This window comes from Chiloscyllium punctatum, chromosome 4 (genome assembly GCF_047496795.1).
Source record: "Chiloscyllium punctatum isolate Juve2018m chromosome 4, sChiPun1.3, whole genome shotgun sequence".
NCBI classification, from domain to species: domain Eukaryota; kingdom Metazoa; phylum Chordata; class Chondrichthyes; order Orectolobiformes; family Hemiscylliidae; genus Chiloscyllium; species Chiloscyllium punctatum.
Genome location: NC_092742.1, coordinates 89,555,803 through 89,570,384, shown reverse-complemented (window position 1 = coordinate 89,570,384; position 14,582 = coordinate 89,555,803). Strand labels below are relative to the sequence as shown.

General features: G+C 40.2%; 1 protein-coding gene across 4 annotated transcripts in view; it reads left to right on the top strand.

Moving 5' to 3' along the window:
* The window catches only part of pacs2 (phosphofurin acidic cluster sorting protein 2), a 284,997-nt gene that overhangs the window by 159,097 nt on the left and 111,318 nt on the right, over positions 1–14,582 (top strand). For all 4 annotated transcript variants that reach the window (XM_072569264.1, XM_072569263.1, XM_072569262.1 and 1 more), the window contains exon 3: positions 13,316–13,405. In XM_072569264.1, coding sequence (XP_072425365.1) covers positions 13,316–13,405 — 90 coding nt within the window. The remainder of the gene's footprint in view (positions 1–13,315; positions 13,406–14,582) is intronic.

Below are 14,582 nucleotides of genomic sequence, written 5' to 3'. Positions count from 1 at the left end.
CCATGCTGACCAGATATCCCAACCCAAATCTAGTCCCACCTGCCAGCACCCAGCCCATAGCCCTTCAAACCCTTCCTATTCATATACCCATCCAAATGCCTCTTAAATGTTGCAATTGTACCAGCCTCACCACATCCTCTGGCAACTCATTCCATACACGTACCACCCTCTGCGTGAAAAAGTTGCCCCGTAGGTCTTGTTTATATCTTTCCCCTGTCATCCTAAACCTATGCCCTCTAGTTCTGGAGTCCCCAACCCCAGGGAAAAGACTTTGTCTATTTATCCTATCCGTGCCCCTCATAATTTTGTAAACCTCTATAAGGTCACCCCTCAGCCTCCGACGCTCCAGGGAAAACAGCCCCAGCCTGTTCAGCCTCTCCCTATAGCTTAGATCCTCCAACCCTTGTAAATCTTTTCTAAACCCTTTCAAGTTTCATAACATCTTTCCGCTTTGGTGAGGAGGAGTTGATTTCAAAGACATAAGAATTGAAATGGGAAAACAACTGGAAAAAGAATTACTGACAAAAAAGCAAAAGTGGAAAACATATACAACATACATGTGTACACAGAATAATTTTGAAATTAAGCAAAACTAAGCATGCTAATTAAATTTAAAAAGGAGGGGCTAATGAAAAGAAATATAAAAGGTTCAGAAAGCGCACAAAATTAGAAAGGTAAAGAGAAACTATAAAATAATCAAGGATTATAAGAAGAAATAGTAATGTATCATATAGACTTAAATAACCAAGGAACAATAATGATAATGGGTAGAGCAGCTAAGAAATACACAGAAAAACTCATAGGTAATGAATGCAAAATGGCAGAAATGTTAAATAATTATCTTACCTCAGTATCAGCCAGGCAAACTAACATAGTGGGCATAATATTAGAAAGAGTTCTAACAAAGATGTAAAGACAGTTTATGACAAAAGGGAGCTAAATGATCAATAAATTAATGAAATTTATTTCGGATTATATATAATTAGTGAAGGGAATAAGGGTGACTACTGGAAGCTTATGTGATTCCTGCATTTAAATAGTGAACCATAGCTTATGTTTGTGATGGGAAACAGAATTTTATTAGTTACTTAGAAGGTACAATAGAAAATAAAGTAAGCTTCATGCTTTCTGGCCTACATTGGGAATAGATGATACTGGTAGCTCCAAAATGCTAGTTCACAAAACAAATACTGACTTTTTGGGAAACCATGTGCTATTCAGTCATTTGAGTTTTGTCACTATTTCGTGGGCCACACATGGTCTTCTACATGATCATATATATGTATATAAAGAGCATAAAATGCTTTTAGCTGTGCTGTTAGTCAATCTCAATGGCCAGCTGAAGGTCACTCTGCCAACTTGATAGTGCTCAGGTGCCAGTTACCATTGATATAGCATCTAATTGGTGAAGTGCCTCTTTGATCTAAGGAAATATTGGAAATTAAGATTGTTGGAGTGTTCCTGTTTTTACGGTGCCAGATAATATGTATTTGATTGTCTGGAAACTGCAAATATAGTAAAGAGGAACCAGCAAAGATTCCAAAAAGAAAGACTTGCTTGACCATTTTTAACACATTTCTTGCAATAGTAACAAAAGCTTGGATAGAGGCATGGTGCTGAATGGTTAGAGACCTGCTAAGGTTGTACCTTTGTTTGACACAAGAATGAAGGAGAGACCAAATAATTTTAGGCCAGTCAGTCAAACCTGGTAGTAGAAAAATAGTTGGAATCAATTCTTAGAGATTGGATAAACTTACACTTAGACACAAGTTAATAAAAGCTCATGAGCATAGATTTGCTGGGAGGCAGTCATGTCTAACTAAGTTGATATAATTTTCTAAGGAAGTAACAAGGAGGATTAATGAGGGTGGTGTAGCTGATGTGGTCTACATGGATATTAACATGTTTTTGATGCAGTACATAATGACAGATTTAATTAAATAAAAATGTAAAAGCACATGGAATTCAGGGGAAAGTAGTAAACTGGGTGCAACGTTGACGCTGGCAGGAAACAGAGTGCGTGATGTTTTTGAGACTGGAAGGCTGCTTTCAGTCTGGTTCTGCAGGGCTCTGTACATTTTCTGGAAATTTAAAAGTTTGGATACTAATGTGTGTATTATGAAGTTTGTAGATGACATGAAAATGACAGTGATGTTGATGAACATGATGTGGAGGAGTTGGTGTCGGACTGGGGTGGACATAGTTAAAAATCACACGACACCAAGTTATAGTCCAACAGGTTTATTTGGAAGTACTAGCTTTCGGAGCACTGCTCCTTCATCAGGTAGTTGTGAAGCAGGATCAGAAGACATAGAGTTTATAGTAAACGATTACAGTGTCATGCAACTGAAATGATATATTAAGCAACCCTCGGTTGTTGCTAAGTCTTTGATCTTTTAGAATGGGTTCAGTTTCATTCGGTATCTAGACAGTCTGGACTCTGACCTCATACCTTTACTGCATTGTCTGTGCTGAGATGTCAGCTTTTTTTAATATAAAACCTTAAGTTATCTTGAGAATGTGACTTAAGAAGTTCTAAGATTTACATATCAATGAACTGATTCTAAAAGATGAAAGACTTAACAATTGAGGGTTGTTTAATATATCACTTTGTTGCATGACTCTGTAATCTTTTGTTATAAATTCTGTGCCTTATGTCCTGCTTCACAACTACCTGATGAAGGAGCAGTGCTCTGAAAACTAGTGCTTCCAAATAAACCTATTGGACTATGACTTGGTGTTGTGTGATTTTTAACGTTGATGATGAAGGTAGCTGTAGATAGCAAATTAATATATTAGTGCACTGGTCAAGTAGGCACACTAGTGGCAAATGTAATTCAAACTGGAGAATGGGAATGCATTTGGGAAGGTCAGACAAGGAAAAGGAATACATAATAAATAGAAAATTACTGAAGGGTGGAGGAAGTGAGCCCATCTTGTACTGATGCAGTCCAGGTGGCGCAAGGGTACTTATTGTTATTAGTGGGGGAAGCTCTAGGATTCTGTCCTAGTGATTATCAGGATGGTGTAAACATGAAGGGAGCTTACAAGTACTCCCATGAATCTGTTGCCTTTGTCCTCTTAGGTGGAAGAGGTTGATGGTTTGCAAAGTGTTGTCTAGCTTAATGTTCCAGAATGCAAATGCTACAGGAAGGATAGAAAGGGAGGCAAGAGAGTGGCATTTTTGAGAAGGAATAGCATTACAGCTGTACTGAAGGAAGATATTCCCGGAAACACATCCAGGCAACTTATTTGGGTGGAATTGAGAAATAAGAAAGGGATGATGACCTTATTGGGATTGTATTATAGATCCCCTCATAGTCAGAGGGAAATAGAGAAACAAACTTGTAAGGAAAGCTCAGCTATCTTTAAGAAAAATAGGGTGGTTATGGTAGGGGATTTTAACTTTTCAAACAATAGTCCGGGACTGCCATAGTGTTAAGAGTTTAGATAGAGAGGAATTTAAGTGTGTACAAGAAAATATTCTGATTCAGTATGTGGATGTACCTTCTAGAGAATGTGCAAAACTTGACTTACTCTTGGGAAATAAGGCAGGGCAGGTGACTGAGGTGTCAGTGGGGGAGCACTTTGGGGCCAGTGACCATAATTCTATTAGTTTTAAAATAGTGATGGAAAAGGATAGACCAGATCTAAAAGTTGCAGTTCTAAATTGGAGAAAGGCCAATTTTGATGGTATTAGGTAAGAACTTTCAAACGCTGATTGGGGGCAGATGTTCGCAGGTAAAGGGACGGATGGACAATGGGAAACCTTCAGAAATGAGATGACAAGAATCCAGAGAAAGTATATTCCTGTTAGGGTGAAAGGAAAGGCTGGTAGGTATAGGGAATGCTGGATGACTAAAGAAATTGAGGGTTTGGTTAAGAAAAAGAAGCAAGCATACATAAGGTATAGACAAAATAGATAGAATGAATCCTTCGAGTATAAGGGAAGTAGGAGTATACTTAAGAGGGAAATCACAAGGACAAAAAGGAGACATGAGATAGCTTTGACAAATAGAGTTAAGGAGAATCCAAAGGGTTTTTACAAATACATTAAGGACAAGAGGGTAACTAGGGAGAGAATAGGGCCCCTCCCCTTTGTGTGGAGCCACAGAAAATGGGGGAGATACTAAATGAATATTTTGCATCAGTATTTACTGTGGAAAAGGATATGGAAGATATAGACTGTAGGGAAATAGATGGTGACATCTTGCAAAATGTCCAGATTACAGAGGAGGAAGTGCTGGGGATGTCTTGAAACGCATAAAAGTGGATAAATCCCCAGGACCTGATCAGGTGTACCCTAGAACTCTGTGGGAAGCTAGAGAAGTGATTGCTGGGCCTCTTGCTGAGATATTTGTATCATCGATAGTCACAGGTGAGCTGACGGAAGACTGGAGGTTGGCAAACATGGTGTCACTGTTTGCGAAGGGTGGTAAGGACAAGCCAGGGAACTATAGACCAGTGATCCTGACGTTGGTAGTGGGCAAGTTGTTTGAGGAGGGACAGGATGTACATGTATTCGGAAAGGCAAGGACTGATTACGGATAGTCACCATGGCTTTGTGCGTGGGAAATCATGTCTCACAAAGATTGAGTTTTTTGAAGAAGTAACAAAGAGGATTGATGAGGGCAGAGCGGTAGATGTGATCTATATGGACTTCAGCAAGGCATTCGACAAGGTTCCCCATGGGAGACTGGTTAGCAAGGTTAGATCTCATGGAATACAGGGAGAACTAGCCATTTGGATACTGAACTGACTCAAAGGTAGAGGACAGAAGGTGGTAGTGGAGGGTTGTTTTTCAGACTGGAGGCCTGTGACCAGTGGAGTGCCACAAGGATCGGTGCTGGGTCCTCTACTTTTTGTCATTTACAAAAATGATTTGGATGCGAGCATAAGAGGTACAGTTAGTAAGTTTGCAGATGACACCAAAATTGGAGGTATAGTGGACAGCGAAGAGGGTTACCTCAGATTACGTTGGCCCATTACGTTGGACCAGATGGGCCAATGGGCTGAGAAGTGGCAGAAAGAGTTTAAATCATATAAATGCAAGGTGCTGCATTTTGGGAAAGCAAATCTTAGCAGGACTTATACACTTAATGGTAAGGTCCTGGGAGTGTTACTGAACAAAGAGACCTTGGAGTGCAGATTCATATAGCTCCTTGAAAGTAGAGTCGCAGGTAGATAGGACAGTGAAGAAGGCGTTTGGTATGCTTTCCTTTATTGGTCAGAGTATTGAGTACAGAAGTTGGGAGGATATTGGTTAGGCCACTATTGTAATATTGCGTGCAATTCTGGTCTCCTTCCTATCGGAAAGACGTTGTGAGAATTGAAAGGGTTCAGAAAAGGTTTATAAGGATGTTGCCAGGGTTGGAGGATTTGAGCTACAGGGAGAGGCTGAGCAGGCTGGGGATGTTTTCCCTGGATCGTTGGAGGCTGAGGGGTGACCGTATAGAGGTTTACAAAATTATGAGGGGCATGGATAGGGTAAATAGACAAAGTCTTTCCCCTGGGGTGGGGGAGTCCCAAACTAGAGGGCATAGGTTTAGGGTGAGAGGGGAAAGATGTAAACGAGACCTAAGGGGCAACTTTTTTTCACACAGATGGTGGTACATGTACGGAATGAGCTGTCAGAAGAAGTAGTGGAGGGCTGGTACAAATTACAACATTTAAGAGGTATTTGGATGGGTATATGAATAGGAAGGGTTTGGAGAAATGGGCCGGGTGCTGGCAGGTGGGACTATATTGGGTTGGGATATCTGATCGGCATGGACGGGCTGGACCGAAGGGTCTGTTTCCATGCTGTGCATCCCTATGACTCTAAGTACTTTGAAAGTTGTTCCTCGAATTGGTAATCCTCAAGATGATGTTAGTGGGAGATTCAGCAATGACTATGCAATTAAGTATCAGGGTGATGATTGGATGTCATCATTTTGTGATTGACCATTGCCTGACACTTATGTAGTGCAAATGTTACTTGCTACATCAACCCGAAGCTGAATGTTATTTGAGTTCTGCTGCATTTGGCTTTGCTGGGTCTCCTTGGTGCCACACATGATCAAATGCTGCTTTGATGTCAAGGGCAGTCACCCTCACTTCCTCTCCTGAGTTCATCTCTTTTGTCAAAGTTTGCACCAAGGTTGTAATAAGCTCAGGAGTTGAATGGGTCTGACGGAGCTGAAACTGAGCATTGAACAGATTATTGTTGGGAGATCTTTTTTTCCCACCTAGCGGGTGTAGGGGTCTGGAATTCAGTGTGAAAGCTAGTTGAGGCATATAAATGATCGACTGACATGAAATATATCTCTAATACAAGTTATTGGATTTCAGTTAATCAAAAAGAGGGCTGTGACAACATATAGGAAGATATTAATTTATTTTAAGCTAAATATGAACTGGCAAGCACAAGAGCTGGAAAGCACATCTTCCTTAAAGTGTCTAAAGTGAGTGTGGAGAACAAGAAAATCTGTAAGCAAATAAGTTGTTAGACATAAAAACTCAGATTATTTTAAGGGATTTAAAGGTATTGGAGAAGATGCAAAAAGAATTGCTAGATTGATATCAGAACTGAGTGGTTATGCCAGTCTGGAGAGGGAATGATGGAAGGGATTGATCTGACGAATGTCATTAGGCTATGGAAGTGTTTCATAGTGTAGACAGAGAGCAGTTGACTCAGCGTATGGATAAGCTCAAAACTAGAACGGTAAATGCAAATTCATTTGTTAAATTCTGAGTGAAGTTCTTTCTACTGAATTTCCTATAGAATTTATTAAAGGGAACAAGGTATTTCAATGAGTTGTCCATGTGAATAGCATTGATGTACTTAATAGGAAGCTAGGTTAATGTATGAGTAAGTATGCAGGTACAGCAATGATTAGTAAGGCAAATTGTATGTTGTTCATTGCAAGGGAAATGTTTTGCTATAGATGTAGCCTCAAAACCCTCTAAACATTTGGAATACTGTATAGTTTTGATCTCCATATTTGAGAACGGGATGTACATTTGTTGGAGGCCATTCAGAGAAGGTTCACTCCACTGTTACTGGAGATTTGGGTGGGGAGGATCCTGCGTATCTTAAGGAATGGTTGGATGGACTGGATCTTTGTCAACTGACATTTAAAATAATGATGTGATATCATTGGGACCTAGAAGATCATGAAGGCACTTGACAGGTTGAATGCTGAAAGGATGTTTCCCTTTTGGGCAAGACCAGAGCTCCAAAGCACAAATTAAAAAGCAGAGTCTCTCACTTAAGTCTGAGCAGAGAAGTTTTTTTAATTGAGTCATGAGCAGATGAGTCACACCAGGCTTGACATATTAAGTCGTTCTCTCTCCAAAGATGCTGCCAAACCTGCTGAGTTTCTCCCGCCTTCTGTTTCTTTGAGTTCCAGTATCTACAGTCTTTTCCTTTTCTTTGCGCTGTGCTGATGCTTTTGACACTCTGCTCTAGCTTTCACTAATCCACTCCCACACCGATGACTAGCGACCATTTCTCTCTGAGTCAGCGAGTTAACCATTTGTGCTGGAGCCAGCTCTTTGTGAAAGGCTGTTCCTCTGCTCTTTATCCATAGTCCTGCAGTATTTTCCTTTGCAAATATCTGTCAAGCTCTCCTGCTACTGAATCTGTTTTCACAACTCTTTCAAGCATTGCATCCCAGATAATCACTTTCTTCTCATCAAAATAGCTAATACGTCTCTCATTAGCCTCCTCTAATGGGATAGGGTAAAAACAATGACTGCAGATGCTGAAAACCAAATACTGGATTAGTGGTGCTGGAAGAGCACAGCAGTTCAGGCAGCATCCAACAAGCTGGCAGCACGACTAATCCTCTAATGGGATGCTATCCTTATGAGAGGAATTCAGCATAAAAGTAAGGAAGGTAAGTCTCAGTTATGCAGGGGTTTGGTGAGACTGCATCTCCAATGTTGCGTATGGTTTTGGTCTCCTTATTTAAGGAAGGATGTAAATGCATTGAAACAGGTGGTTTACTAGATTGATGCTTGGGATAAATGTGTTTCCTTATGAGGATAGTTTGGGCAGGTTAGGCTTGTTTCCACTGGAGTTTAGAAAAGTGAGGCATTACTCGATTTAAAGTGTACAAGGTCCTGAACGTTCTTGAGAAGATGGACTTGGAGACAATGTTTCCTTGTGTGGATCAGTCCAGAGCACGGGGACCCTACTTTTAAAATTAGGAATTGGCTTTTTCAAGACAGAGCAATATGAATTTGGAACACTGCCTCAGGAGGAGGAGGAGGAGGAGGAGGAATGTCCACCACTGTATTAAATACATTCAATTAGGCAAGGGTTGATTACAATGAGAAATTCAAAACAATCAGATCAGCGATCCTCTTAAATGACTTGTACGAGCTCAGTGGGGAGAACAACCAACCTCTCCAATTTCACAGATATCTCAACATTGTCTGCTTTTCTTTTGGATGTGGCTCCAGGGCCACACCAGAGAATCGACACTTGATTTGTGAAGTGGTCTACCAAGTTGCTTGGTTGCATAAAGCAACACAGTGAAAACCAGCATCATATTCAAAGGGTAACCTTGATATAAGACATATGCCTTTTCAGAGTTATCACTTAAAAGAAGCACATTTTTAAAATCTGTCTGCTAAAAAGTAAATACTGCTGTCTGTGCACAGCAATATTTGAGAATCTGCTAGCCTTTTATTTCATCATTGATATTAATTCAACTTCCTGTAAGCAGTAAAATGCAAAGGTATTTTATCACCATTTGACACTCATACTGCAATAAAGATAGCAGTAGATTTGTTTATAAAGGCCCTGTCGTTTCTTAGAGGAGCTCATGCCTTAGTTGAAGTGAAGATCTTATAAAGCAGAGAATTTAAGTCCCATCTCCAGGAGATTAATTCCTAAGTAACTCAGAGTTGGGACAGATTGGAGGAGAGCCCTTCTCCCTTTATAGTATTGCTATTTATAACCATGGTTGCTCTAATGACTTGCAGGTGTTAGAAACAAACTTAACAAAATTAGCCAAGACCACCAAAACTGGAAACAAGACAATTTTTTTTACGATCTTGCAAGAAAGGGCGTCAAATGCCAAAGCAAATGAGCAATGAGCATTGAGACAAGTATACAGTTCTACCTTTGAGCTGCGTGAGGTCACCTCTCCCAATTCCTACATTACCCAATCACCTTAGTTCTCTGCCTAACTTGTGACCTGACTGCCCCTACGTGACTTCTCCTTATCTTGATTATATTCTACTTCTATCTCCTTGGACCGTTAGCTGCAACCGTTTTGTAACGAGATTAACACTTGCTGTGCTAATATTTTCTATTGTTCTGTTTTGCTGCCTGCACAAACTTGTTTTTCCCAGAAGTTTGCTAATCTGATCTTTGCCTGCAGCTGCCCTCTATACTTGTTTGTCAGCGCTATGCTTAAGCTTATTGTCACTACCCTTTTTGCTACATTTGCGAAAACAACACCCTTCCCCATTTTTCACACAGGTTTGATGGTTGTCTAATGAAACTCCGTCTGGACACTACATTCTTGTTTTTTTTTTAAAATGTAGATAACAAATGGCTTCGTTTTGAAGTGACTTCCATAAATTCAGAATCTCCTTCGATTTACAGTGGATAGTTGAGTGGCCTCTTTCTGTGCTGAAACGTTTTTGTGGTTACAAAATAGGCGTCGAGATAAATAGCAGTTTCGATGGCAGTGAAGGCAAAAGCTGTGTGTCTCCTGAATTAGCTGCCGCGCTGATGGCCCAGACACACCAGTGTGCACATTTTGGATTGGTTGTGCATTGTTACTTATACTGATTTTAATTAGAGTTGTTAAGAACACATCCTATTAAATCAGGAGTACTAACTCCAGCACCATCCACTGTTAGCTGTACTGAACATTGCACCTGAACGTGTCAGTTCTGTGCACGACTACCTCAGTGGTCTCCCAGTACTTTACACTCAACTCCAGTCACAGTGGCTCTGATATCAGAACCCTCCTGTGCCTGTTCACATGACTACTCCTTCCCAGTGACATTGGAGAAGGCTGTTAGAGAACCTGTCCATGTGAGGATGGAAGTTTGACAGTAGAGGCCATGGGCAAATGGATTAGGAAGGTTGGGGTGCATGACCAGAAGAGACTGAGGTCTGACGGAACATTGCTGTTTGTGGTGGGGAACATTGCTTACTGGGGAAACTACAATTCAAAGAAAAGTTTTAATTAATTAAATACGCAATAACTCAGTCTCAAGTAACCTCAAGGGGTGTGGCTTCAGCTTGTGACATCAGGGGAGGGTGGGGTTGCTTGACCACTACTCTTCCCTATTTCTCACTGGTAATTCCACAAACACAGAAGAGAGCTATTCACAACGACGATAGGCAAATTACTTGCTGAGAATTTAGGATGCTGTATATGAGTACAATGGGTTTTTGCAGGACTTTTCTGAGTCACTAATAGATTAATTGATAGAAATTGCTGTGATTAAAAAAACTAGAATAGTGGAAGGCAAATAATAGAGTCCTAGAGACGTACAGCACGGAAACAGACCCTTTGGTCCAACTCGTCCATGCCAACCAGATATCCCAACCCAATCTAGTTCCACCTACCAGCACCCGGCCCATATCCCTCCAAACCCTTCCTATTCACATACCCATCCAGATACCTTTTTAAACGTTGTAATTGTACCAGCCTCCTCCACTTCCTCTGGCAGCTCATTCCATACACGTACCACCCTCTGCGTGAAAAAGTTGCCCCTTAGGTCTCTTTTATGCCTTTCCCCTATCACTCTAAACTTATGCCCTCTAGTCCTGACTGCCCACCCCAGGGAAATGACTTTGTCTATTTACCCTATCCATGCCTGTCATAATTTTGTAAACCTCTATAAGGTCACCCCTCAGTCTCCGACGCTCCAGGGAAAACAGCCCCAGCCTGTTCAGCCTCTCCTTGTAGCTCAAATTTTCCAACTCGTCACATCCTTGTAAATCTTTTCTGAACCCTTTCAAGTTTCACAACATCTTTCCAATAGGAAGGAGGCTAGAATTGTACGCAATATTCCAACAGTGGCCTAACCAATGTCCTGTACAGCCACAACATGACCTCCCAACTCCTGTACTCAAAACTCTGACCAATAAAGGAAAACATACCAAACTCTGCCTTCACCTATCCTATCTACCTGCCACTCCAGTTTCAAGGAGCTATGCACCTGTAATCCAAGGTCTCTTTGTTCAGCAACACTCCCTAGGACCTCACCATTAAGTGTGTAAGTCCTGCTAAGATCTACTTTCCCAAAATGCAGCACCTCGCATTTATCTGAATTAAACTCCATCTGCCACCTCTCAGCCCATTGGCCAATCTGGTCAAGATCCTGTTGTAATCTGAGGTAACCTCCTTCGCTGTCCACTGCACCTCCAATTTTGGTGTCATCTGCAAACTTACTAACCGTACCTCTTATGCTTACATCCAAATCATTTGTATAAATGACAACAAGTCGTGGACCCAGCACCAATCCTTGTGGCACTCCACTGGTCACAGGCCTCCAGTCTGAAAAACAACCCTCCATCACCACCCTCTGTCTTTGAGCCAGTTCTGTATCCAAATGGCTAGTTCTCCCTGTATTCCATGAAATCTAACCTTGCTAACCATTCTCCCATGGGGAACCTTGTCGATCGCCTTACTCAAGTCCATATAGATCACATCTTCTGCTCTGTCCTCATCGATCCTCTTTGTTACTACTTCAAAATCCTCAGTCAAGTTTGTGAGACATGATTTCCCACGCTCAAAGGCATGTTGACTATCCCTAGTCAGTCCTTGCCTTTCCAAATACGTGTGCATCCTTTCCCTCAGGATGTAACTTTATGTCTAGCACAAGAATTTCCAAAGTGGAGGATGGGATACCAGAGTCACAAGTTGAAATTTTCAGGTTGTGAGCTCCAAAATAGCTCCCCTCCCATCAGTCACTGATGGCAACAGTTTTTGAGCCTCAAAATACATTACAGTGGATTAAGATTTAGAGAGTACTAGTCTAATAGTTATGTAATATTCCATGCTATGAAAACCAACAGGATAAATATTGCTTGTGCAAACTAATATTTTAAAACTAAGTTAAAAATAAGTTTACTATTTAAAGTGAAAGCAAAAACAAAACAAAACAGCAATGGACATTAGTTCTTACACTTTTATCTGACCAAGGCAGCTCCTGAATATCCTTGTGCTAGATGTCATTTGCCTGCATGCCTTGTCTTTCACAAAAATCTGGCAGGACTAACTGTGTGGGAACACTGAGGGATGTGAGAGATCTATATGAAAGAGAAAACAGTAGAGAACAAAACCGACTTCTCGAAGCTGGGGAAACAATTGTATGGCCAAATAGACTGCAACAAAATTGGTGAAGTGGCCATTGGTCTGTCTAAAATTATTACTTTTCTTGATTTGTTCTTGGTATCCTGCTAATGATATGTGTGACAACATTGTTTATAATTGCAATCTGAACCAGTTGAAGTTAATAGTTTGCTTGTACAATAAATCCATGAGTGTTATAAATCAATATCACGTGCTACTATTTACAAGTTATTGATACATGATTTGCAATGTATAAACATAAGGTAAGAGTACACTGTATTTACGAAACACAGGAATCTTGCGCAAAGTGAGTGCATTATTATAAACATGGGTGCTTTATCTGGTGGTATAATGTATTCCAGTACACAGAATATACCTATAACACATGATTTTTCACTATAAATGAGAATTTACATATAGGAAGCTTATACTTGTATTTAGAAACTGGGATTATGTTCTGTGGTCCACAGCTTCTCATTGGCTTTAAGTTCACTGTTATGGTTTATTACCCTTCAAATAGCCTGTGCTTGTTAGTTCTTCTTGCTCTAGACCCATGTTCCAATTGTCTTTACTCACTCCAGATACCCACTCTGCTTAACCCAGATGACCAGCGTCGAATCGTTTTCTTAAAGAAGGGAAAATGGTATAACAGTTTGTCCAAGCTGCAATACTTTATCTTCTAACGGCCTTGTCACTAATGGACCTATTTGGCTGACATTCCTATCCTAGAAGACAGCCAGGGCATGTGCTTAGGTTTTGATTTTGAAGGATGACAATTTGGAATTCAGAAAGTGCGCCTTGGTAACCCTAAAATTTGCAGTGACTGAATGATTTTGGGTTTAAAAATGCGAAGTTGGAGAAAGGAAATAAATATGCATGAAGTGGTTAGCTTTATTTGAAAGCACATCTTGATATGGTTTATTTTTAAAGCATGAAGGTTACTGCACATCTTTTGAAATTGCTGTTATATTTTCTAATTTTAATGTCTCATGTCTTCAACATAGGGCTCAAAAAGAATCTTACGATCGCACGAGATTATATTGCCACCTAGTGGACTAGTGGAAACTGATCTCGCATTAACTTTTTCACTTCAGGTAACTGGTCTATTTGTTTTAACATTTTTCATTATGGAACGATTTTATAAGAATATTTCTGAAGTATTTCAACTTTTAAATGTTTCTTGCCGATGATATAAGTTACACTTTCAGAGATTACACAGTAGTCAGAAAAGTCTTATATCTATCTTGGCTCATCCACCCATGCCTGCAATAACAAATCTGTAAATAAATTAGAAAATAAAGGGAAAAATACATAATTCCATGTTTTGTGACATGTCTTAAATGTCTGAGAGCAACGAGTTTTTTTTCCCCCCCAAAATAATACTCTCAGACGATGTTGTGTCTTTACACATGGAGAGAGACAAGAATATAAATGCAGGGAAATTATGACTTTTCTGTAAATTGCTTTTTGACAATTCGCGAGGTTGCTGTTTCCAATTCTGCATACCACACTTCAAAAAGCATGTCATGGCCCTGCAGATGGTGCAGAGGAGAATTATCAGAATGGAGTGGAGGTTGAATATCTTCATCTATTTGGAGAGCCGAGAAAAAACTTAAATCACTGTTCTTGTACTGGAGAATATTTGTGGGAAAATTAATACAGATGCTCAAAATTATGAAGGATTTCAATAGAGCCAGAGCTGTTGTTTCAATTTACAGAAATGTCAGTAAACAGAAGATCTGATTTAAGGTAAATAGCCAAGAGTTTTGATGATGGAAGATGGCAATTTTTTTTTACACCGATTTAGAATCCGTTTTGTGAAGGAACTGGCTGAATATTCGATGTGTAATTAACGGGGTTTTGGAAAAGGAGCAGGATGTTGGGCTAATTGGATAGCTCTTTTAAAGAGCTGACACAGGCATAATAGACTGATGAGCTACCTTCTGTGCTGAGATGCTGATTTTGACACTGACTCTCATAAGGCTTTTTAATTTAAATTTGATGTATTCTGTCAGTTATTCATGCAGTGCACTCCCCACTTTTGTTGCAAGGTTTCTCATTGCCACAGGCTCCTTCACCTTGCAATTAAGGATGAATCAACGGCACGATTTATTAGACTTGCATGATTTTTTTCTTCTTCTAAAACAAGAAATACGTAGTTATGGTGCAACTGGGGAAAAAGTCAGCAGTCCATAACATCGAACAAGACCATTTGGCCCTTCAACTCCATTATCTTGTTCAGAGTCCATAGCCTCAATAGTTCTTTCTCTG